Source organism: Monosiga brevicollis, genomic scaffold (assembly GCF_000002865.3).
Source record: "Monosiga brevicollis MX1 MONBRscaffold_7 genomic scaffold, whole genome shotgun sequence".
Taxonomy (NCBI): domain Eukaryota; class Choanoflagellata; order Craspedida; family Salpingoecidae; genus Monosiga; species Monosiga brevicollis.
In genome coordinates, this window is record NW_001865044.1 from 1,296,754 (window position 1) to 1,320,018 (window position 23,265).

Consider the following 23,265-nt stretch of genomic DNA (forward strand, 5'->3'; position numbering starts at 1 on the left):
CAGATCCAGCGCCAATTTCAAAAAAAAAAAAAAAAAAATGGCAAAAGTCGCATTCCAGCGGACAAGGTGGGGCATAGCAGGTTGGCTCAACCGTTGCACGCACCATCGGGGCAGGGGGCACCTTGCTGGCCCGAGTTTTCCAAAATGCTTTTGCCCAGCGCAGGAGGCAGCACTGCCGAATCCTGACAGGTACGATCGCAAAGCGCACCCTTCGGCCGGGACTTTGTCCAGCCCCAAGGAAAGTAATCGTGTCCGCTGGCATCGCTCGGCTCGGCTCGTCCGTTTGTTTCGACGGTTGAGCATGGTCCGCTGCCTCGTCCGTTATTCGCCAACAGTGGACCGCGGGCTTTTTGGTCTCATTGCATTGCCCGCCATCATGGCTGGCACATTCCAAGACCCGTGTCCGCCTGCCTTTGTTTCCTTCAGCTGGTGGAGTCAGCCATGACGCGCTTCTGCACGGGCTGATGAAACCACAGCCCCGTCCTGTAACTTTCAAAAGCCAGCGCGTGGTCAGTCTTGTGCAGCGGACACACACGAACCGTGTGCACACACCGAAATTCTCCCTTGGACTCTGGTTGCAACTCTTGACGAGAGCCCCAAGCAGTGCGCCCCTTCTCCACCCGTTCGTCCCCTTCCCCAGGACGCGCTCGGTCAGCTTAGTTTGGTTTGCCCCCACCTCTATCACTCGTTGTCGTCGTCACCTTGGGCTTCAACCGTCGGCGCTTGAATTTTTGTGCTCTTGTGAGGCGCTTTCCACGTGAGGCAGTGAAAGCCCTCTTGCTCAACTCACAGCTCCTCCACCAGCGGGAAATAATTTCGCCGCTCAAGTGCGGGCCAAGCCCTCGTCCGGTCCAGTTTCTTCCGACGGCCCCACCTGCACGTCAACACGGCCTCCCTTTACTGGTGTGCCCGTGGTGCTGCTTCCGTCCTTTGCACCTGACCTTGCCCTTCCCCCAAAGTCTACCTGATCTTCCTCAGCACAAGTTGGCAGTCAAGCGCCGCCCCTGCCCGCCCGCCAAATCGCAGCAGGCTTGGCACGACGACCGTCATTATGCGGGCCGTCATCCTCGCCCTTGCCGTGGCCGTCGCCGCTGGCAACCTGATTGTGGTGAGTGGCCAACTCGGGGACCGCTTGTTCCACGCTTGCGCTTTTGGCGCCAGCACACTCGCTCACTGGTAGTCGGGGAAGGAAGCCGGAGCACAAGCCAGAGGCAGAGCTAAGACGAATAGCTGCAAGTGGTTGCAAAGACACAAAGCGAATACGCTTTCACCCGCTCGGCAGCTCATTTCTTCTTCTGGTGGTTGCCTGCCGCGGTTTAGAACCCGAGTTTTGAAGACCCCGACACCTCCACTTGGTCTGAGGTGGCTACGGTAAGACTTCTTTTGCACAGTGCTTGGCGCCCCGAGCAGTCGCAGCAAACTGACCACAAATCTCGGGCGTGATCGATAGGGTTGGACCCTTAGCACCGGCAACAATGGCCAGGGCGTGTTCAAGCCCGGAGCTGGCGCCTACACTGATCCCGTTCCCGATGGCACTCAGGTACGACTCGTGTCTTTCTTGTCGATGGCTCAATACCATGGATGCTCTCAAAGAAAACCGGGCTCTCACCCCACTGTGACTTGCATGTGCGTGTGACACCCGCCTTGCCCCTCCTAGGTGCTTTTTCTCAAGCCTTCCAAGTTTGCCCGTCAGACCTTCAACCTGGTCGCTGACGCCAACGAGAACTGCTACCTCAACTTCTCCGTCGGTCGCCGCCTCGATATCGCCTTTGTCAGCTCAGTGACCGTCCTCATGGCCACTACCGACAACCTTGAGACCTTCATCACGGTACGACCAGCCTTGCCCACTTCTGCCTTGGCGCAGAGGATCCCATCTCAACTCATCATATGGCTTGCCGCGGTTCCTGTAGGACTCATTCACGGCCAGCGACATTTCGCTCGCAGCCGGTGAATTTGTTGAAGTTTCGTACTCCTTTCAAACCAGCACCGCCGTCAACACAGCGTAAGCTCGGGTTTCGCCTTGATCCTCCCGTCATCCGCCTTTTATACAGGGTCAAAACTCACGTGTTGTTTCCTCGGTATTTCTTCCGGCTTGCAGGGTTCAGCTCGAGTTCTCCGCACCTGGCTCTGTGAGCAATGTGCAGGCCAACTTTGACGACGTCGTCTTCTACTGCGGCGCCGCGCCCACCACCACGACTCCTGAGCCCACCACCACGACCCCCGAGCCCACCACCGCGAGCCCACTCGAGCCCGAGTTTGCCATCAACAACGATTGCGTCGAGCTTATCCTGGTACGACCCCTGTCTTGTTTGCCAAAGGCCACATCTCACGTTGCCGCCGCCTGAGTGGACGCGTGCTAATACAAACACACCACACTTCCTGGCCGCATTGATAGAACCCCAGCTTTGAGACCCCGGACGTGGCCACTTGGAGCAACGTCGCCACCAACTGGACCCTCAGCTCGAGCCGTGCCGGAGACCAGGGTACCTACAACCCCGGTCTCACTCAATACGACGAGCCCATCCCCGACGGCACTCAGGTTCTCTTCTTGAAGCCCGGAGCATGGGCCACGACAACCACCCTGGTCAACGCACCCGCCGATGAGCAGTGCAGCCTTGCTATCAGCGTGAGTCAGGCCAATGCTCTATTTGGCGCTCGTCCGCACCTGCCGGTCGGGTCCTGGTTGCTTGCATCGGGCTCGCTCTCATTCCACGTGTTATTTATTTCCAACAACAGATTGGCAAGCGCCACGACCACGCCTTTGTGCCTTCGGCCACGCTGACTGTGACAGATGCCAGCAACACCAACACCTTTTTGACCCAGACGTTCAACCAGTCTTCCATCGGTCTCGTGTCCGGCTCCTTTGTGCGCCTTCAGTACGACTTTACCTCGACTGGTGCCTCGGGCTCGGAGCCTTTTACGATCCGCATTCAGGCCAACGGCGCTTTCGCCAACGTCCAAGCCAACTTTGACCATCTCCAGCTGGCCTGCCCCTCGTTCTGCACCGAGTACATTCCCGACACTTGCTTGTATGGCGTCGAAGAGCCCAGCTTTGAGAATGGCTTCCAGGATTGGGAGATTGAGGGTGACGTTGACCGCGTGAGCGTGTCCAGTGGTGCCTTCCCCGTGTCTGGCGCCGCGGATGGCAGCTATGTGCTGACGGGTACCAATGCCAGCCTCTATGCGCCCACTGCCGTCCCTCGCGACATTTACTCTCTCGTTGAGGTGTCTTTCAACGCCGGTGCCCTGACCACTGACAACGCCACCGGCTGTACGTTGTGTCTTTGACTCGCTCTCTTTTACATCACAGCTGGCTTTTGAGCAAGTGTCCCGTTTCTCACCCACACGGTGCTGTCTTGTTTTTACAGACATTGTCGTGTTCCTCACGGACGGCGATGGCGTTGACCTGGCTGCCGAGACGGTCATCCCCGCTGATGTTGAGGACACCTCCAACTTTGTGCTGGCCTACTACGATGAGTTTGGTTCGTTTCACTGTCACCTGGCGCGTTTGAGGATCTTTCGGTCCCTTCCAACTGCGTCTGCCTTTGTTGCCACGCGCCTCTCACCGATTCGCCTTTCATAGGTGCCACCGATGCTTACTATGGCGTGCGTATCGAGTTTGTCGACGACAACAGCATGCTGTACATTGACAACATCTGCCTCAGCGTTACGGATGTCACCCCGTAAGTTTTCGTCGATGTTTCCCCGAGCACGGAGGAAGGGGGCACCACGACGCCGCTTCACGATCCTTTCCTGTGCCCGCACCATAGTAAGAGCAGCACCTCTACGTCTTCGTCTACCTCTACCGATCCCATCACTGTCGACGTCTTCAGCGGATCGTTCGGTGACTGTGAGCCCCCATCACCAGCCCTCTCTTTTGAGAATGAGGACATTGGCGATGGTGAGGCCTTTGTCATGCCCAACGGCACCAGCGCCGACGATTGGTTTTACACCAGTGAGGGCATTACCTTCATCTATGAGAACCCTGCCCTTTTCTCGAGCGACTTTGACATGGCCGCCCACAGCCAGACTTTTGGTTATTTCAACGCCTCAGAGGCCGCCGGCGCTGGTATCTACACCATGTACAACTTCGACTACGTTGGTCTTTCCACCTACTCAATCAACTACTGGGTCGCCCGTCGTGAATCCACGGTATGATGCGCGTGCGAATGTTCCTCACTGTTTGTTATTCATCCGTGATGCACGCTTGACGACACTCACTTCTGAATGCTGTCTACGCGTGACCCTTTCCGTTGTTCTATGCTTTGTAGAGCCCCAACTCTGGTCTGCTGATCGAGTTCCGCGACGGCGACAACAACTTGATTGCTGCCAACGCCATCAGTGCATCTAGTCTCACCCTCAACGAGTGGACCGCTCAACAGCTCAACTACACCTTTGAGCGTGGCACCGACTACATTGGCGAGTCACTCCGCATTGGTATTCGCGCGACTGGTCTGGGCGAGTCGCCCGTCATCGACGCCATCTTTGTGTGCTTTGGCGGCATGACCTCTTCGTCGACCTCAACTTCGACCTCGACCTCGACCTCGACTTCGACGTCCACCTCGACCTCGACTTCGACGTCCACCTCGACCTCAACCAGCACCTCGACCTCGACTTCGACCTCCACGTCGACGTCGACCTCGACCTCGACCTCCACGTCGACGTCGACGTCGACCTCCACGTCTTCCTGGACCTCGACGTCGACCTCGACCTCGACGTCGACCTCGACTTCCACCTCCACCTCGACCTCCACGTCCAGCTCGACCTCCACGTCCAGCTCCACCTCGACTTCCAGCTCCAGCTCGACCTCGACCTCGAGTACCACTTCCACCTCCACTTCCACCTCAACTTCAACCAGCACGTCGACCTCGACGTCAACCCCTTACTTCTCCCGCGAGCCGGTGGCTTGCAGCTCTTGCCAGAACCACTTCCAAGCTTGCGTTGGCCAGGAGCTCCTGGAGCCCTTTTACGACTATGATGCGTGGGCCAGCTGCATCGTCGATGGCGGCTACCACTCGGCCTCAGCCGCGTCGGATCTGGAGAATAATGTGTGTGGTTGCCCCACAAGCGTCAGCACCGCTGGAACTGCCGAGGATGCCCTGTTGGACATGCATCTCATGTTCAAGTGCTGGTACAAGTGCGCCACTAGCCTGAGCGACGCCTGCTACACATCCAGCTCCACCTCGACAACCACCTCGACCTCGACTTCGACCTCGACCTCCACGACCACGTCTACCTCGACCGACACAACGACCAGCACGTCCACATCGACCTCGACTTCGACGTCCACCAGCACCTCCACCAGCACTTCGACCTCGACGTCCACCAGCACCTCAACCAGCACTTCGACCTCAACCTCGACCTCGACCTCGACTAGCACTTCGACCTCGACGTCCACCAGCACCTCGACCTCGACCTCGACTTCGACTTCGACCTCCACGAGCACCAGCACCTCCACGAGCACCTCCACCTCAACGAGCACCTCGACGTCCACCTCCACCAGCACCTCCACCAGCACCTCAACCTCCACCAGCACCTCAACCTCCACCAGCACCTCCACCAGCACGTCGACCTCGACCTCGACCTCCACCAGCACGTCGACCTCGACCTCGACCTCCACCAGCACGTCGACCTCGACCAGCACATCCACCAGCACGTCGACCTCCACCAGCACATCCACCAGCACGTCGACCTCCACCAGCTCATCCACCAGCACGTCGACCTCCACCAGCACGTCGACCTCCACCAGCACGTCGACCTCGACTTCTTCCAGCACAAGCTCATCCAGCTCGACTTCGACCTCGACCTCGTCATCCACCTCCTCGTCCAGCTCGACGTCGACTTCGACTTCAACCTCGACGTCAACTTCCACCTCCACCACGCTCGACTTCTGCGAAGAGATGTGCATGCCTGGCTTTGCCAACAACCGCGTGGATGTGGATAGTGCCATCGCTGGCGCCACCAACGTGGCCATGGGTGACCTCGACAACGACGGTCTGGAGGACCTGGTCGTCTCCGCCATCGATTCCAACCAATTTGTCATCTACTTTGCCAACGGAGACGGCACATACGATTCTCAAGTCCTTGACACTCGTACGGACGGTCGCGACACCGGTATTGCCGATTTCGACTTGGATGGCGATCTCGACATTGTGACTGCTTCGCGCTCTGGAACCCCTAACGTTCGCGTCTTTGAGAACACCGGCTCACGCAGCTTTGCTGCCGCCTACGACTTTGCTCTTCCCGACAGCATCAACGTGGGTGTGGCTGACTTCAACAACGACGGCCTTCCCGACTTTGTCACGTTGGCCCGTGCATCAAGCCAGATTGTGCTCTTCACCAACGATGGCAGCTTCTCCTTTACCGAGACTGTCATGGCCAACTTCACGGGTGCGGGTCCCTTCCACTTGACCACTGGTGACATTGACAACGACGGCGACATGGATATTGTGGTTGCCTCGACTGACTCACCCGTGGGTGGTGCCGGTCTTGTTATTCTGGAGAACATGTGGGATGGCTCTACCGTTTCATTCGGCCAGACCGTGCTCTCTCAGTCCACCTCCAACCCCCGTGGCGTTCGTCTTGTTGACTTTGACATGGATGGCGACCTCGACCTCTTTGTTGCGGCGCTCAGCGACAACGGCGTCTGGTTCTTTGAGCAGATTGCCCCCGGCGAGTTTGACAACGGCACGAAGATCTTTGTTGATGCCTACACGGCGACCTTTGTTGACGTTGCTGATGCGGACCGCGATGGCATCCCCGATGTGATTGTTGCCGCTCGCTCGTCCTCCACCGTCTTCCTCCTCAACGGCACTGACATTCAGACCGCCATTGTGACGGGCAATCCCATTTCCTACTTTGCGGCGACCATCATTGCCGACGATCTTGATAACATCCGCGCATCGCGCTTCCTCGACGTGGATGGCGATGGCGATCTTGAGATTGTGACTGCTGCCAAGGGCTCGGGCATGCTTTCCATCTTCTACAACGACTGCTGCAACGTGCCCAGCGATGGCGTGCCCAGCACTTCCTCCACCACGACCACGACCACGACCACGACGACGACCACCACGACCACCACGACCACCACGACCACCACCACCACGACGACGACGACCACCACGACGACGACCACCACCACCGTGGCTACCACCGTGGATGAGTGCCCTGTGCCCGAGGGTGGTTGCACCTCCGAGCCCCTGGTGCCCCAACTGGCTGCTGGTGACGCTTTGGGTGCCCATCACGTGCAGGCCGCCGACATGGATGGTGACGGCATCTTGGATGTTGTTGTGGCCGAGTCCAGCGGCAACCGTGTGCGCTGGTACAAGGTTCAGGCTGGCTTTGCCGTCGTTGCTACTGATGTCTACGATCTCGGCTCGGCCAGCGGCGGCGATCCTCGTTCCATCCAGGTGGCCGACTTTGATAATGATGGCGACATGGATGTCGTCATTGTCTGGCAAGGCGTGCACTACGTCACTGTCCACTACAACGACGGCGCCGGTGTGTTCCTTCCTGGCGACTGGAAGACGGTCGACAGCGATCTCGTCAAGCCCTTCAACAGTGCTACGGGTGATCTCAACAACGATGGCTTCATGGACATTGTCGTGACGGATCGCGGTAGCGACAGCATCATCATCTACTACAATGATCAGACTGGTGACTTCACGGCCTCGGGCATCATCACGCAGGTCGACGGTGCGTACGGCGTTGAGCTGGCTGATGTAGATGGCGATGGCAACGTGGATATTGTCGCCGGTCTTCGCAACAGCGACGTTGTGGCCGTCTTTTACAACAACTTTGTTTCGGGCAGTGGTCTGTCCTTCTCTCGTGCCATCATCAGCCAGACGACGGCCTGCGACGACCCTCGCTCCGTGTCTGTTGGCGACATCAACAACGACGGTCTCATGGATATTGCAGCCGTGTGCATGGCTAACGGCCAGGTGTACGCTCACTACCAGGGTGTCAGTGGCGACTTTACTCAGGTCCAAGTTGCCTCGGGCCTGGACCAGCCCTTCACCATCGAGATGGGTGACCTCACCAAGACCGGTCTGCTCAGCATGGTGGTGGGCGACCGCAGCTCGGGCGACCTCATCCAATTCGACCAGTATCCCGCGGGCAACTTCACGTCGACGGTGCTGGCCGGCACCGCCTCCTCGAACTGGCGTGATGTCACCATTGCCGACTTTGAAGGTGATGGTGACTTGGACATCTTCGCTGCCTCAGCCGGCGAGGATCTGATCCAGATGGTCCTGAGCACGTGCTGCGTGTAAGAGCCTCCAGCCAGATTCTTGTTTGTGACGTGCTCTATTAAATGTCCTGTTGCTCCTACACATTCTCCCTTTTCCTTTTTTTTTTCTTGTGTTTTTTTCTTGTGCACCCCCTTACCCTTGACCTGTTGTCCATTAACCGCACTACGCCATTTCGCGATCTCGCTAATGTCGTGGCGGGTTTGACATGAACGCTGTGTTTTCTACTTCCCTGAATGATGAGACATGATCAATCTGCCCTTTCCCGCATGTTTTTGGCCCCTCTCTCGTTTGTGTGGCCAATTTGAAGGATGTTCTAATCCGAGATAGTTATCGCCAGCCGTGTGCGCCCAGCCGTGTGTCGGCGCACCCTCGATGCTGCTGTCCCAATTTAAACCTCATAATTTGCTTCTCTCCTCCCTCTCCTCCCTCAATGACTTCCTCCAATCTTCCTTTCCTCCCTCCCATACAAGGCTCGAATGACAGCTGAATTGCGCGCCGTCATTGCAGGCCAGAGAGTCACCATCATCATCATCATCATCATCATCGCAAGCGTTGTCGTCATTTTCAAAAGACACTCGATTCCAGAGCCTTTGCAAATCCTGAGTGCATTTTCAGAGAGTATGCGAGTTCATGAGACTAAATCTGAGAGTTTAGCTTAAGTTGTTCCGTCAAATAAGAGAAGCACCAGGTACCGGTTCTCGTTCTAGAGAAGAAGTCGACGCGAGACATTGGGAAATTTTCAATTTTCTTCTTCTGCTTTCTTCGTCTCGTTCAGTGACCAAGTCAGTGGCGTGCGAGCCGGCGCGGGTGCTCGCCTCAGCCTTGGGCTGAATGCAGCCGTTGGCGATGGGCATTGGCTTGATGGGACAGAGAAGGACAGAGCGTTGCACGGCAGTAGGGCTCACGTGTGTGTTGTGTGTGTGTGTGTGTGTGTGTGTGTGTGATTGTGTCTAGTTACCGATACCATGGCCTTTGTGACCAACGCACTTCGCGCGCTGCGCCCCAGCCTGCCCATCCTCAGCCGCCGCACCATTTCCATCGTACGGGCCTTTGCGAGCGGCGTGGAGTTTTGGGGTGTCGCTGGAGATTGGGCGACAGGCTATTCGGCATGGCTGATTGACATGCTTTTTGCTTGTTGCAATATTGCAGGCGGAGGCTCGTGTTACCAGCCCAGCCCCCTTTTTCAAGGCGGATGCGCTGGTCAATGGCACCGAGTTCAAGACAGTGTCCCTCGATGACTACAAGGACAAGGTTGGTCGTGCGCCTGTCCTGTCAGCTGTCAGGGTGCGGCCAGTGGCCATGCAAGACTGGCTTGAGCTCACAGTCTGTTGGCCGCGATGTATGCATGGACCGGGGCGGCGCTGGTCTCTAGTACTTGGTGCTGCTGTTTTACCCGGTATGTTGCGTTGTGAGCTTGCTCGCGACGGCAGGCCTGTAGCTGTCGCGTGTCTTCTCTGCTTCTGGAGTCATCGGCAACTGGCTACAAGCTCTCATTTCATCATGCATGATTCTTTTTTCCGTTTGTATGTAGCTGGACTGGACCTTTGTGTGCCCGACAGAGATTACTGCCCATGCGGATGCCCAGGAGGAGTTTGCCAAGCTCAATGCCGAGGTCAGAGGGCCGAGATCTTGCCCCGAACCCATCTGCCTCGGTGTTCGGCAGAAGGGCAACAAAAGCCGATTTTTGCTCCCACGTCCTGGTCTCCTCGTACTCGTTGTTGCTTCCCTCACGGTATCCCTCTTGGGGTGGTCGGGTACCAGGTGGTGGCCGTGTCCACCGACAACAAGTTTTCCCACTATGCCTGGGCTCAGCACCCGCGCAAGGAGGGTGAGTCTGGGGCAGGTCTTGTGTGGAGGCCATGCTTGTTGGGTCGCCGCTGACTACTCCCAAAGCTTGGCCAGGAGACGTTGGGGGGTGGGTTGATGACGTGATGCTCAATGCTTGCTGCGTGCCTGACACTAGGTGGTCTTGCGCCCATCACCATGACCATGATTGCGGACCAGACGCGGGCCATGAGCCGCACCTATGGCTGCTATGTGCCTGATGATGGCTTCAACCTGCGGTCAGTCGCTCTGGCGTGCGGGTGGTTTGCACAGGCGGCACGAGGGCCCAGGGTGGGCCTTGCGCGCCCAATGCTCATGGGGGACCGTGTGCCACTTTTGTCAGCGCAACCTACATCATCGACAAGAGCGGTGTGCTGCGCCATGCGCAGATTACTGATCGTTCCGTGGGCCGCTCCGTGGATGAGACATTGCGCATTATCAAGGGTGGGTGTTTTTTGTAATTATCGCGCGCCGTGTGCGTTTATTATGGATGAGAGGCATCACACCCCTTAGCCCACGGCTCACCGACCTGTCGTGCCATGCTGAAACAGCTCTCCTGTTTGCCGAGGAGCACGGTGAGGTCTGCCCAGCCAACTGGCAGCCTGGATCGGCCACGGTAAGCGCGTTTGACATGCTTGGGTGATGAGTCATCGCAAAAGTTGAGCTTTTGCTATCCAGAAATAAAAGAAAGGACGAGTGGGGCAACGCAGACCCCGACTGACATGTTGTCGGTTGTCGTGCTGATTGTCGTGCTGATTGTGTCCCTCCTCCTGCAGATCAAGGGCGATCCCGAGCTTAAGAAGGAGTACTTTTCCACCAACGCTTAAAGCTGGTGCGGAGCGAGCTGAGCTCCGAACAGTTGATAACTACTGTTGCGCACAGTATCTGGATATGCCTGCACGCACGCAATTCAGTTCTCACGTCATGTGAAAGAGACAGAAGAGAGAGAGAGATCAAAAGAAAGAAAGAGAGAGAAAGAAAGAGAGAGAGAGAGAGAGAGAGACAGGACTTGCAGGTTTATGTCTTTGCATGCACGCATTGTTCGCGGCGCGTTGAATCTGTTTTACCAAGTGTGTGGTGCACATCAAAGGAGGATGGGTGTTGTTGTTGGTAAAACAATACAATGACCCTTCTTCTCCCACAGCCGCTACCAAAGAATAGCAGTAACACGAACACCCACCACTCGTCGATCAACACGATACAGGAGCACTGCCCAACACAACAAGCAAGGCAAAGCAAGTGGATGAATACACATGGGGATGAGAATAAAATGCAAAGCAATTGATCGACCCCAAGGAAGATCAAGATCAGGCTCGTGGGTGAGCTCGGCCGTTTTTGCCCCTCCGGTGCCTGCGTTTGTTTCCATGGTCCAGCGGAGCGGCCAAACCACCTTTTCCATCAAGTACAGCTGCCAGGCCAGCCCACGGGTACGCTGGCGGCGCCTTGTCTCCAGAACCATCGCTGGTGTTCTCCCATCTGCTCGTGCTGCCTCTACTCGCGATTCGCCCGCGCTGCGTTTCGATCGGTGCAGAATGCCACAGGCTATAGTGCTTCTTCACTCATTGATTGTCGTGTCGCCGGTCCGCCTGCGCCTTGCCGCTTCTTGACGACGCGTTCAGCAGTTTTGGGGTGCGGTCTTATACGCCGTGCTCTTCACGCCGGCCTCGCCCCGCACGTGTCATCAGGTAGAAGAACACACTAGCTTGGTATGCATTCTGCTCCCCCCCCTCTCCTCTTCTTTTGGTATTGACCTGCCTCTCTGTCGTTGATAACCCAGGCCATGCCTGCACGTCAATCCGAGGCAAAGTGCCCGTTCTTCTTTTCCTGAATGAATCAAATCATTTGGGCTTTTTCCTTCTTTCTTTTGTGGCCCCAGATCTGGTCTTGCTCAGTCGAACCGTGCTGTGTTATAGGCCATCACCACCCACCATGGCCCGGTCCCAGCTCTGGGTTGCTCTTGTGGCCCTGAGTCTGGTCACGGGCATACACGCCCAAAGCGGCTGGTATTTGGCCACAAACGGCACGTCTTGTACCGCTCACTGCGCCAGCGTAGGCTCTGGCTTGACGTGCCAGGCCAGTCCCATGGCTGACGTCGATTCTTCCACCCGGGCTCAGTACGTTTTTGAGACGGAGCTTGGTGTCTCCTGCTCGGGCATCTCGCAAAGCGGCAGTGGCAACAGTCCCTTCGTGCTGGGGGGCTGCACCTACCGCCCCCCCGACCAACCGGTTTCGTGCAATAATGTCCCAGTCAACGGAGCTATCCAACGTGTCTGTTGCTGTGCCACCTCGCCTGCGGCCTGTCCCCTGGAACCCCCTTCCACGTCAAGCACGTCGAGCACCTCCAGCACCTCGAGCACCAGCACCACCTCCAGCACCTCGAGCACTTCGAGCACTTCGATCACTTCAAGCACCAGTTCCACGACGAGTACCTCGAGCACCAGCTCGACCAGCTCGACCAGCTCCACCTCGAGCTCGAGCTCTACTTCCTCGACCAGCTCGACCAGCTCCACCTCGAGCTCGAGTTCCACGTCCTCGACCAGCTCGACCAGCTCGACCAGCTCGACCAGCTCGACCTCGAGCTCGAGTTCCACGTCATCGACCAGCTCGACCAGCTCGACCAGCTCGACCTCGAGCTCGAGCTCTACTTCTTCGACTAGCTCGACCAGCTCGACCTCGAGCTCGAGCTCTACTTCTTCGACTAGCTCGACCAGCTCCACCTCGAGCTCGAGTTCCACGTCCTCGACTAGCTCGACCAGCTCGACCAGCTCGACCAGCTCAACAAGCTCCACTTCCTCGACCAGCTCGACCAGCTCGACCAGCTCAACAAGCTCCACTTCCTCGACCAGCTCGACCAGCTCGACCAGCTCCACCTCGAGCACGAGCTCTACTTCTTCGACCAGCTCGACCTCGTCCACTTCAAGCTCAAGCTCCACGTCCTCGACTAGCTCGACCAGCTCGACCAGCTCGACCTCGTCCACCTCAACCACCAGCTCAACCAGTTCAACAAGCTCCACTTCCTCCACGTCCTCCACAAGTTCAACCAGTACAACAACCTCCGCGCCTCCTTGTTTTCTTGTGCCCAATGGCGACTTTGAGGCGCAGAGCTTCTCCACCGCCTCCGCCTTTATGGATGCTGGCAGTGCTCCTTGGGTCCCAGAGGGAGGTCTTCTGCTGCGAAACGAGAGTGACGCCGCTCCCAATGGACCCACTGTCGTCAATTACATTCCCGGCTTTGCCAGCAATCACATGACCCAAGCGCTGGACATTTCTTTTGCTGAAGACTTCTCCTACATCATCACCGCGGCCTTCAAACGCACTGGCGTCGATGCCAGCCCCGCGACCTTGACCGTCGGTTGGTACGACTTGAACACGGATGCATACTGGCCTGGTGCCATCGTTCTCGGCAACGCCGATCTGCCCGAAGATGAAAGCTACGCCGAAGCTTCCGCTGCCTTCCACCTCAGTGCTTTTGAGACGGCCACGGCTGCAGCGGCTGGCACACAGGCCACGCTGCGGTTCTCTTATGATGGATCAGGCAGCGCCCCAGCCGTGGATAACGTTGTCGTCTGTGTTAACCCATTTGTTCTCTCCAGTACCAGCACCAGTACCTCCATGTCTTCCACCTCCACCTCCACTTCCACCAGCACCTCCACCTCCACCTCCACTTCCACCAGCACTTCCACCAGTACCTTTACCTCCACATCCACCTTCACCAGCAGCTCTACCAGCACCTATACGTCCACCTCCACGAGCTCTTCAGAAACGTGCGTCAGCCAGATTTGCCCTCACTTTTTTTTGTTCCATTTTTTTTTATCTCGTTTTCTTCTTGGGTCTCGCAAGGTCATCACGTATTCAGCCGTTCACGCATCCAACTCATCCTTGCTTCTTCTTTGCAGCGATATATGTGGTCATTTGCAGGATGGCTCGTTCAGCTTTATTGATCAGGCACCGGATGCGGAAGGTCGCGCTCCCGTGGGCCCTGCCTGGACAGTGGCCGCTCCAGGCCAGGAGCCACCCTTTGTGCTTGTCAACTCATCTGCCCTGCCTCCCACTCATGTCCTGCAAGGCATGCCCAGTACACGCATCAGCCAGCAGTCTTTGGTCCGCTTCGAGCTAGCCACCACCTACAGCCTGTCTTTTCGGGCTCGCACACAGAACACTAGCTTGCCGCCCACCCTTTTCGTCTTTATCCGAGCCTTGAACACGTCACAAATTGCTCTTATGCGATCGTTTGCAGCGAATCAGTTTGACGGCATTTGGCGTGACTATCAAGTGATTTATGAACTCTCCTCAGATACCTCCTTTGTGGGGGAGCTGCTTGCCGTTGAGTTTTCCTTTGGCGGCTATGTTCAGCTGGATGACATCATCCTCTGTGCCACCCCTCTCACGAGCAGTAGCACCAGCACCAGTACCAGCAGTTCCTCCACTCAGTCATCGACTTCCACTTCGACCTCGACCTCCACTTCGACCTCGACATCCACATCCAGCTCGACGTCCACCTCGAGCTCCACTTCCACCTCAAGCTCCAGCTCCAGCTCCAGCTCCACATCTACCTCCACCTCATCCAGCACGTCTACTTCCTCCTCCACTAGCAACATCGATCCGCTGGTCCAAACTCCAGACGGTGAGCTTCGCTCTGCTGGCCCTCGACACACACATGCCATTCCTCCCATGCTGGACTCGATTCGATTACGCAGCTGACGTGCTCCTCCCCTCTTTGCTGCAAATATCCTTCGTTTACCGACGCAGGCTGGTTCCAGTTTTTTCGCGTCGAGTATTCGGTGACCTTTCAACGCGGTTCACAACTTCCCTTTGATCAAGCTCAGACCGCCTGTGCGCAAAATGGTGCTTATTTGGCATCACCCTCAACCGAGCTCGAGTGGTCTCGCATCTACAACATTATTCTTGAGCACACGTTTGTAAACCATCACACCTTGCTTTCTGCGCGCCATTTGGTGCTGGCTGATGTCGGCTCATTTTGGCTGATATCGGCTCGTTTTGGTGCCTATCGTCTGTGTTTTGCTTAGGCCTGTCAATCAAATTTGGATTGGCGGCTACCTGATTCGCACTCCGGGTACTGAGCTTGTTTGGGATAAGCCCGGAACACCCGTGGGTACGTAGGCTCTTTCTTTACCCTTGCATGTTTGTGGTCCTGATGTCTGCACCGCTCCATTTGAACCGATCCCTCGACGCGCCGCCATCACATCGCACATATGTCTGGGCCTTGGCTGCCGCAGCTTTCACCAATTGGCGTAGCGGGTCGCCTTCAGCCGATGTGGACAGGAACTGTGTACTCGTTGATCGTACCACGGGCGAGTGGTATAACGACGAGTGTAGCAAATACCGCGGTAAGCATGCTCATTCTCCTTCCTCTCTCTTGTTTTGGTTGCGTGTTATTCTTATTCTCTCAGAGCATCCTTCTCAGTTTGCTGGCGAAGGAAACCCGGCTCACCTCGCTGTTCCATCTTGTGCTTTCTTCTTCCTCTTTTATACGCTTGCTACCTGCGACATTCATATTCCGTCGTTATTGCGCAGCATATGTTTGTGAGCGCGTTATCGAACGCACATCCACTTCATCCAGCACTTCCACCTCCTCCAGCACTTCCACCTCAACCTCTACCAGCTCCTCAAGTACCCAAACCTCAACCTCAACTTCAACGTCCACGTCTACTTCCACGTCCACGTCCACTTCTACGTCCACTTCTACATCCACCTCAACCTCGACCTCGACGTCCACGTCCACCTCGACAAGTATGATTGCGGCTCCCGATGAGGATGGCTTTGTGCGATTCGCGACCATCCCTGCGTCCAAGTTTCTCTTGGCGTCAGATCAGTCGGGAAGCGCATCAGTTGGGCGCGCCTATTGCCAGATGCTTGGCGGTGATCTGGCTTCAATCCAGTCCACCGAGGAGATGCGCGTTTTGCTCAATTACTTCACCCAAGACGATGCAAGCACCGCGGCAATCGAGCCCCTCGTGAATCAAGTGCACCTGGGGTTGCGCTACGTGGACAACACAGCGCAATTGGTAAATGTGGACGATCGTCCCCTTCCCAACGGCGGCGCTGCTCTCGTGGCCGAGTACCAGAACACAGCGCCCAAGCGGAACGAGCCCTGCGTTGCCCTCAACCTCAACAACGATCGCACTGGCACTTTCGAGTCAATCCGTTGTGCTGCGACGCGCAGTCCACTTTGCCGGGTCTACACATTCACCACCTCGACCAGCACAAGCTCAAGTACCAGCACAAGCACGTCGACGAGCACAAGGACGATGAGTAGCACCTCGACCAGTACCTCGACCAGCACCTCCACAAGCACGAGCACGAGTTCTTCGACGAGTTCAATGACCTCGACTTCCACCTCGACTTCAACTTCATCCTCGTCAACCGACACGCGTTCCTCAACGTCCACATCCACGTCCACATCCACCTCAACATCCCGTGAGACCTCCACGTCCGAGTCCACGTCCACCTCATCCAGCTCGAGCAGCGTTACAGATACATCGACCAGCACTTCCACAACTCGTTCGACATCTTCGAGCTCAACCTCAACCTCCAGCTCAACCAGTGCATCTTCCACCAGCACATCTAGCTCGACCACGGCGACCTCGACCTCAACTTCGACGAGTACCAGCACGTCCTCCTCGACGTCTAGCAGCACGTCTACAAGCACCTCGACGTCTAGTAGCACGTCCACCTCCACCAGCTCTTCCATCGATGCCTGTGAGCAGGCCCGGTTTTTCAACACGGCTGAAAACGGTATGAGGGCCGAGTCGTTTTTTGGCGCATGCAAAGCCCGTTTGTTTGCTCGGACTTGGGGCGTGCGCACGCGCGCACGCGCACGCGTGTGTACATGTACAGCGCTCTCCTGTCCCCTTTGTTTTGTGAAGGTCTCACGTGCTGTTGCCACACGGTCTTGTGGGAACCCCTGTCCATAGGTTGGCGCCGCTTGAATGGTGTGGAGTATCGATTTTTCCCCGACCAACGGACCTTTGACGGCGCCAGGAGTGCTTGTGCTACCCAAAATGCAACTCTGGCTATTCTCGACACTCGCGATGCGGCTGATCTCATCACCTGCCTTTCGCAAGAGTTTACCACTAGGGCAGCCTACGTCGGCTTGTGCATAGTGGATGGGATGGCACGCAGCATCGATGGGGCACCCACCTATAGCAAAATCGAGGAGTATTTCACTCCCGAATCACCCACGACTTCGAATGGATGCTTCCAATATCGCGTTGGTGCAGGTCTCATGGATGTGCAAACATACCGCAGCCGAGCATACGTGTGCCAACGAGCTGTCGTGTACACGACCAGTACTTCATCGTCTACGTCCTCAAGCTCGAGTACGTCCACGAGCACGACCACGAGCATCAGCAGTACCTCGACCTCAACCTCGACGGTTAGCTCCACGTCCAGCTCGACATCCACGTCCAGCTCGACATCCACGTCCAGCTCGACGTCAACTTCGACCTCGACCTCCACTTCGACCTCGACGTCAACTTCGACCTCAACCTCAACTTCGACCAGTACGAGTAGCTCGACCAGTACGTCAACATCGACTAGCTCGTCTTCTTCGACCAGCTCCAGCACCTCCAGCACGGCGACTTCCACCTCCACCTCCACCTCCACGAGCTTGGTGGCAGGCGCCGATGAGGGCGGCTTTGTCCGATTCGCCAACATCCCCGAGGCCAAATTCCGGCTCTATGCAAGCGAATCACGCAGCTTTGCTGACGCCTTACTGTTCTGTCGCCAAGAGGGAGGTGAATTGGCTCACGTGGCCAACGGCTTTGAGCTTGGGCGCTTGCTGAGCTTCTTCTCCCAGGATGATGAACGTACGCCAGAGGTCATAGAGCCGGAGGTGAACCAGGCTTGGGTGGGCGTGCGATACACAGATGAGGACGACGACCTGTACAATGCCAACGGCGAACCTTTGGTCAACTCACAGCAGGTTCTGGCCGATTACCATGCGCCCGGACAGTCACCCCGGGCCTTACGCGACGACTGCGTCCTGCTCAATTTGAACAATGAGAATACGGGCAGCATTTCCCCACGTGTGTGTGGTGCAACCCGTGCTCCCATCTGCCGATTCTCGACGGCCACGACGGTCACCTCGACGTCATCCAGCACTTCCACCAGCACCTCCAGCTCCACGGCCACCTCGTCCAGCACATCCTCCAGCACCTCAAGCTCCACGTCAACCACAGGGACCAGCAGCTCGACATCAACGAGTTCGTCCACTTCTACAAGTACGTCCACCTCGTCTTCGACCTCGACCAACACGGAGCGCAGCTCATCTACGTCTACGAGCCCGTCGACGTCGTCATCGCCCTCCACGTCGTCGTCCCCCTCCACGTCAAGCAGCAGCTTCTTCAGCTCGAGCAGCAGCTCTTCGACCTCAACTTCGTCGCAAACATCCACTTCCACCAGCGTGACCACCATCTCGAGTTCCTCAACCTCCACTTCAATCAGTTCCACCTCGACCTCCACCTCCACCTCTACCAGCACCTCGACGTCCTCTTCCTCGGCCACCTCCACCTCCACCACGGCCACCTCCACCAGTACCTCAACATCCACCTCCACTTCTACCAGCACATCGGCTCACTTGTGTGACCAAAGCCGCTTTGTCATTGGTAGTGCCGAAGGTTTGTCTATCCCGATGTTGTTCGTTGGCCTGGGTCAATCATGGTTCTGTGTGTGGCCGTGGCTTGGCGTCTCATCCTGCCCTGTTTGGCCTTTCTTACCCGCACGCCTGCTTTGGCACTCGTGCCTGCTGTTCTCTGTGATTCTCGATGGGCCGGGCGGCGCGTAGACTGGTTTCGCTTTGGTGACGACGGCTTTGAATATCGTTTCTTCGACAGTAAAGTGCCATATAGCGCGGCGCTGCAGCAGTGCAGTGGACGCGAGCGCCCCGCAGTCTTGCTGACCGTCACCACGCAAGAAGAGGTCAACATGTTGAGCTGCATCTTTCCGACCGCTACCTCGCGTGTGGCCATGTGGGTTAACGGTCGGCTTTCTTCGGCCGATCCCAATACGCTCACGTATTCGGACGAGTCGGTGCCGCTCTCGCCCTTGCCGTTCCAGGCCGGCCAGCCATCCATCACGGGTGACAGCTGCCTCGCTTATTCGCTGCAGGGAGAGCAGGGCTTTTTTGATTTGCCTTGCAATCGCAACCGCGTTTTTGCGTGTAAGCGCCCCTTTGAAGTAACCACATCCACCAGCACCTCCTCCAGCACTAGCTCGTCCACATCCTCTTCGACGTCCAGCTCCAGTTCTACTTCGACGTCCAGCTCCAGCTCCAGCTCGACGTCCAGCTCTAGCTCCAGCTCCACATCCAGCTCGACCTCGACCTCGACCTCCTCTTCCACGTCGACATCTACCAGCTCCAGTTCATCGACGTCCACCTCGACCTCGACCTCGACATCTACGTCCACCTCGACATCCACGTCAACGTCAACCCAGACTTCGACCTCAACCAGCACCAGCACCAGCTCGTCTTCGAGCACGTCGACCTCGACCTCGACTTCAACCTCGAGCTCCAGCTCCACATCCAGCTCCAGCTCAACATCCACCAGTACGTCCACGGCCACGTCGACCTCGACCAGCACGTCGACCAGCTCGTCAACATCCACTTCAACCTCCTCCCAGACATCAACGTCCACAAGCACATCCACGAGCACGTCAACCAGCACCTCCACGTCCACATCCACATCCACTTCCACCTCGACCTCGACCTCGACCTCCACCTCGTCGTCGGCCGACTTTGTTCCACAGCCCTTGACGGTGTTGAATGCCGACTTTTCAAGCCGGGATGGTTCGAAGCTCAACGTTTGGAGTGTCGAGTCGGGCTACGTGTACCCCTACTCCCCGACTTCAAGCGAGTTTGAGCCGGGGCAAACAGCACCAGGCGTGACCTTGGCAGCGATGATTCCCGATGAGGCTAACCGCGCGGTTTTTCAGCAAGCGCCAACAGGCCGAGTACAGCCCGAGGCTGCTTACTCCATTCGCGTGCGCGCGGGTCGTCGCCGTGATTTCTTGCCTCTCGGCTCACTCAACATTCGCTTGATCAGCACGGGGACAGCAGCCACCATCCACGAGGTAACGCTGGATTTGTCCGGTATTGCATCGGGCTACTTCCAGACCTTGAGCAGCAACTTTAGCGTGAGTCGTACGGACGCCGTAGCCTATTCCACCGTCCTCTTGCGGCTCGAGTATCAGGGCCAACTGGCACACCTGGACTTTGTGGACATTGTCACGGCCTTTGATGGGACTGTGGAAGTGACCCCTTCAACGACGACCACGACGCTGGCTACAACCCCAGCGAGAACCTCAGATCCGACGGCAACCACCACCTTGCCCGTTGGTACCACTTCGCCAACTGCCCCTGCCACGGCCACCACGGCCACCACGACCACTATCACCACGATTGCGACGTCCAACCCGACTGCGACGCCGACCTCAAGCAGTGAAACCACGACGGCGCCCGCGACGACGCCCGTGTTTACTTCCACAACCACTGCCAGTCCGGTCGCTGGGTTGGTCAATCCGTCCTTTGAGGAAAGCGACGAGGCGATGCGGCCCCTTGCATGGATCACGTCGCAAAACGCCCAGGTTGTGGAGGCCAGCGCTCTCAACTTTGTTGGGGGCTACCCCGCGCCTGCCAGTGGCGAGTATGCCCTCTTGCTCTTCTCGACGGGCGCCGTCGATTTCGCGCGCCAAACGGTCCAAAACTATACGATCCAGGAGGATGGCACCCTCGCCGCTACGGTGAGCTTGGGCCGCTCCAGTCTCGTGGCCAGCACGGCTTCGATCAGCCTGCGCTTTTTGGCACAACCTAGTGGGGCGGTCGCCGGCGAGATGGTGGTGCCTGCTGCTTCCATCCCCAGCGACGCCTTTGCAACCTTTACCGTGCGCGCCACTGGCATCACTTCGGGCGACCTTGGTGGCGCCGTGGCTGTCGAAATCGTGTTGCCATCGCAGGGGTTTGTCCTCTGCGATAACGTTCAGGTCACGGAGGAGGCAACGCTCACGACCGTGGTGGACGATAGCAGCACGTTGGCGCCATCAGGGCAGGCCGGAAACAGCACTCGGCGTTCCTTTGCCATCGATCTCAACAACTGGAACTTTGAGGCCGAGTCTGTCATCAACTCAGCGTCGGCCAATTCGGGCAACATTCCCGGGTTTGTGCAAAGCGGTGCGACCGGGACCTTCCGCCCACCTGCCGCGGCGTTTTTGCGCGATAGCCTGGACCGCCTGCAGGCACCTGCAAGCCAATATCAAGCCGCCTACATGAAGGCGAGCGGTGTTTTGAGCCAGACCGTGCCTCGGCCGCTTTTGGCAGGCGACGCATACACGTGCACCGTCGCCGTGGGTGTGCGAGCTGACCGCACGTTCCCCGTGCCATCTCGGTTCGAGTTGCAGCTGCGTGTCGGGCCCAAGGTGCTTGCTGCGGTATCCATGGACCCGAGCGGCATCCCAGCTGGCTACTTCTCAGACATTGTGCTCTCCTACACCGTTCCAGAGGCCTTGAGCAATCTGGGCCAAGAGGCAACACTGGAGCTGCTGGCCTCAACGGGTGCGTCAAACGCTCAACTGGCCGTGGACAATGTTCGCGTGCAAGTCGAGTCAGCGATTGGCCCCGATGACCTGGATTTCGTGTTTGGCAATGCTGTCCAAGCCACACACGCCCTTTCGTACGACGGTATGTTTCGTTCAAATTTCGCTCAGTTGTGTTGTGCAGAGCGTATTTGTGGGGTATTTTGCCTTGGTTTAGAGTTATCTCCCCGTGCATCTCACTGTGGTGTTCTTGGATACCTTCGCTTTTTTTCCCCCTGCTTTGCTTTTCCTTTGTGCCGCGTCCTCTTCCTTCCAGGCTCGGCGTCAGCCTATACTGAATTCCAATATGAGATGGGGTTTGAGCGCAACGAGCTTGAGCTGAGTTTCCGCACTGCCGAGCAGCAGGGAATTTTGCTGTTTGCGCCTCCGGAACACGGCCACGCCGACTATTTGTTGGTGGCCGTTCAGAATGGCGTTGTGCAGGCTTTCTTGGAGACTGGTTCGGGTTCACGCATGATCATCAGTGATATCTTCGTGGCCGACAATGAATGGCACGACGTGGTCCTGATGCGCGTGGGCACCAGCCTCATGTTAAGCATTGACAGCTTCCAATTTTCGGCGAGCTTTGCGGTAGGCCACCTGTGACATGATCTGGCCATGGCGTTTGGCAAATGGTAGCCGTCCTGGTTCACACATCTGTGGTGTTGGGGATCTCCTTGCAGGGGTTGGAGACGGAATTGGATGTGTCCGGCCAAGTGTTTGTGGGCGGCCTGACGGCAGCAGCTGCAGACAATCTGACTCTGCCTGTGATGAACTCGTTGCATGGGTGTATTTCGGGCGTGGTGCTTGATGGCATGCGTAAGTCCCTTTCCGCCGTGTGCTTCTCCATTGACTTGGTTGTCCGGTGGCACGCGCGCCACATGGGGGATGTCGCGTTGTTGATGGCCCCTGTATCGCTCACTTGATTCTGTTGACTATGCTCGCGACAATCGTGTTTTTGCACGGTTCGCTTCTATCTCGTGTAGAACTCTCCCCCGCCACGCCGGGTATCTTGGTGCAGCAGGGCCTGGGCGTGGGCTTGTGCGAAGCGCTGGCCTTTACCGGGTACTCGCAGGTGACCCTCGGTGGGTCAGCCATCCTCCAAAGTCGAACACAAATTACATGTGAGGTGCAGTTTTCGGCAACCGCTTCAGCGGGTATTGTGTTCAGCACTGGTTCGGAAACCGGAACAAACCGCGACTTTGTGGTTTTGGCCATTGTCTCGGGCAAGCTGCAGCTCTACGTGAAGCGAGGCTCCCTCGCCACGGTTCTTGTCAGTACCGTGACAGTCGCCGACAGCGACAATCACACAGCCAGCTTCGGCGTAACAGCCAGCGCCATCAGCTTGGAGGTGGATGGCACGGTTGTCACCACGAGCTTCTCCGGCTCCACTGTTACCCTGCAGCTGCCCGAGACCAGCTTTGTGGGCCACATGCCCGGTGACTTTGTGTCCTCGGCTGTTTTGCAGCAGCTGGATTTACCAGGCTTGAAGGGTTGCGTTTCGGCCTTAGTGCTCGATGGTGCAGACGCCTTTGCCAGTCTTGGTGTGGCCCAGCAGCGCTATGTCACGGCATGTTAACGTTGATGAGCAGATCAGACTTTA

General features: G+C 57.2%; 3 protein-coding genes across 3 annotated transcripts; all 3 read left to right on the forward strand.

The window, feature by feature from the left end:
- Positions 1 to 1,051: 1,051 nt before the first annotated feature.
- MONBRDRAFT_24745 (uncharacterized protein) lies at positions 1,052 to 8,270 on the forward strand (the record flags this gene model as incomplete). The annotated part of the gene is made up of 14 exons (XM_001744911.1): positions 1,052 to 1,108; positions 1,321 to 1,371; positions 1,451 to 1,540; positions 1,658 to 1,828; positions 1,911 to 2,002; positions 2,099 to 2,291; positions 2,396 to 2,671; positions 2,737 to 3,271; positions 3,369 to 3,482; positions 3,584 to 3,683; positions 3,771 to 4,152; positions 4,272 to 4,555; positions 4,913 to 5,260; positions 5,831 to 8,270. The coding sequence occupies 14 exons, from the start codon at positions 1,052 to 1,054 to the stop codon at positions 8,268 to 8,270; spliced, it is 5,133 nt and encodes a 1,710-aa protein (XP_001744963.1).
- A 743-nt stretch (positions 8,271 to 9,013) lies between these two features.
- Positions 9,014 to 11,002, forward strand: MONBRDRAFT_18765 (uncharacterized protein). Its single transcript, XM_001744912.1, has 10 exons — positions 9,014 to 9,031; positions 9,204 to 9,289; positions 9,399 to 9,500; positions 9,622 to 9,645; positions 9,781 to 9,861; positions 10,011 to 10,077; positions 10,213 to 10,312; positions 10,417 to 10,517; positions 10,625 to 10,689; positions 10,850 to 11,002. The coding sequence occupies exons 2-10, from the start codon at positions 9,215 to 9,217 to the stop codon at positions 10,898 to 10,900; spliced, it is 666 nt and encodes a 221-aa protein (XP_001744964.1). The 5' UTR covers positions 9,014 to 9,031; positions 9,204 to 9,214; the 3' UTR covers positions 10,901 to 11,002.
- Positions 11,003 to 12,002: 1,000 nt separating this feature from the next.
- Positions 12,003 to 23,241, forward strand: MONBRDRAFT_7558 (uncharacterized protein; the record flags this gene model as incomplete). The annotated part of the gene is made up of 12 exons (XM_001744913.1): positions 12,003 to 13,837; positions 13,970 to 14,697; positions 14,823 to 14,988; positions 15,826 to 16,829; positions 17,009 to 18,123; positions 18,195 to 18,581; positions 18,705 to 19,271; positions 19,394 to 19,765; positions 19,842 to 21,768; positions 21,940 to 22,253; positions 22,346 to 22,481; positions 22,649 to 23,241. The coding sequence occupies 12 exons, from the start codon at positions 12,003 to 12,005 to the stop codon at positions 23,239 to 23,241; spliced, it is 9,144 nt and encodes a 3,047-aa protein (XP_001744965.1).
- Positions 23,242 to 23,265: the final 24 nt, after the last annotated feature.

Excerpts from the sequence above, each read along its gene's own strand:
- MONBRDRAFT_18765 (XM_001744912.1), top strand. The coding sequence starts at position 9,215 with ATGGCCTTTGTGACCAACGCACTTCGCGCGCTGCGCCCCAGCCTGCCC. Across the intron at positions 10,313-10,416 it reads GATGATGGCTTCAACCTGCG|CGCAACCTACATCATCGACA; the intron begins GTCAGTCGCTCT and ends CACTTTTGTCAG. Across the intron at positions 10,690-10,849 it reads GGCAGCCTGGATCGGCCACG|ATCAAGGGCGATCCCGAGCT; the intron begins GTAAGCGCGTTT and ends CTCCTCCTGCAG.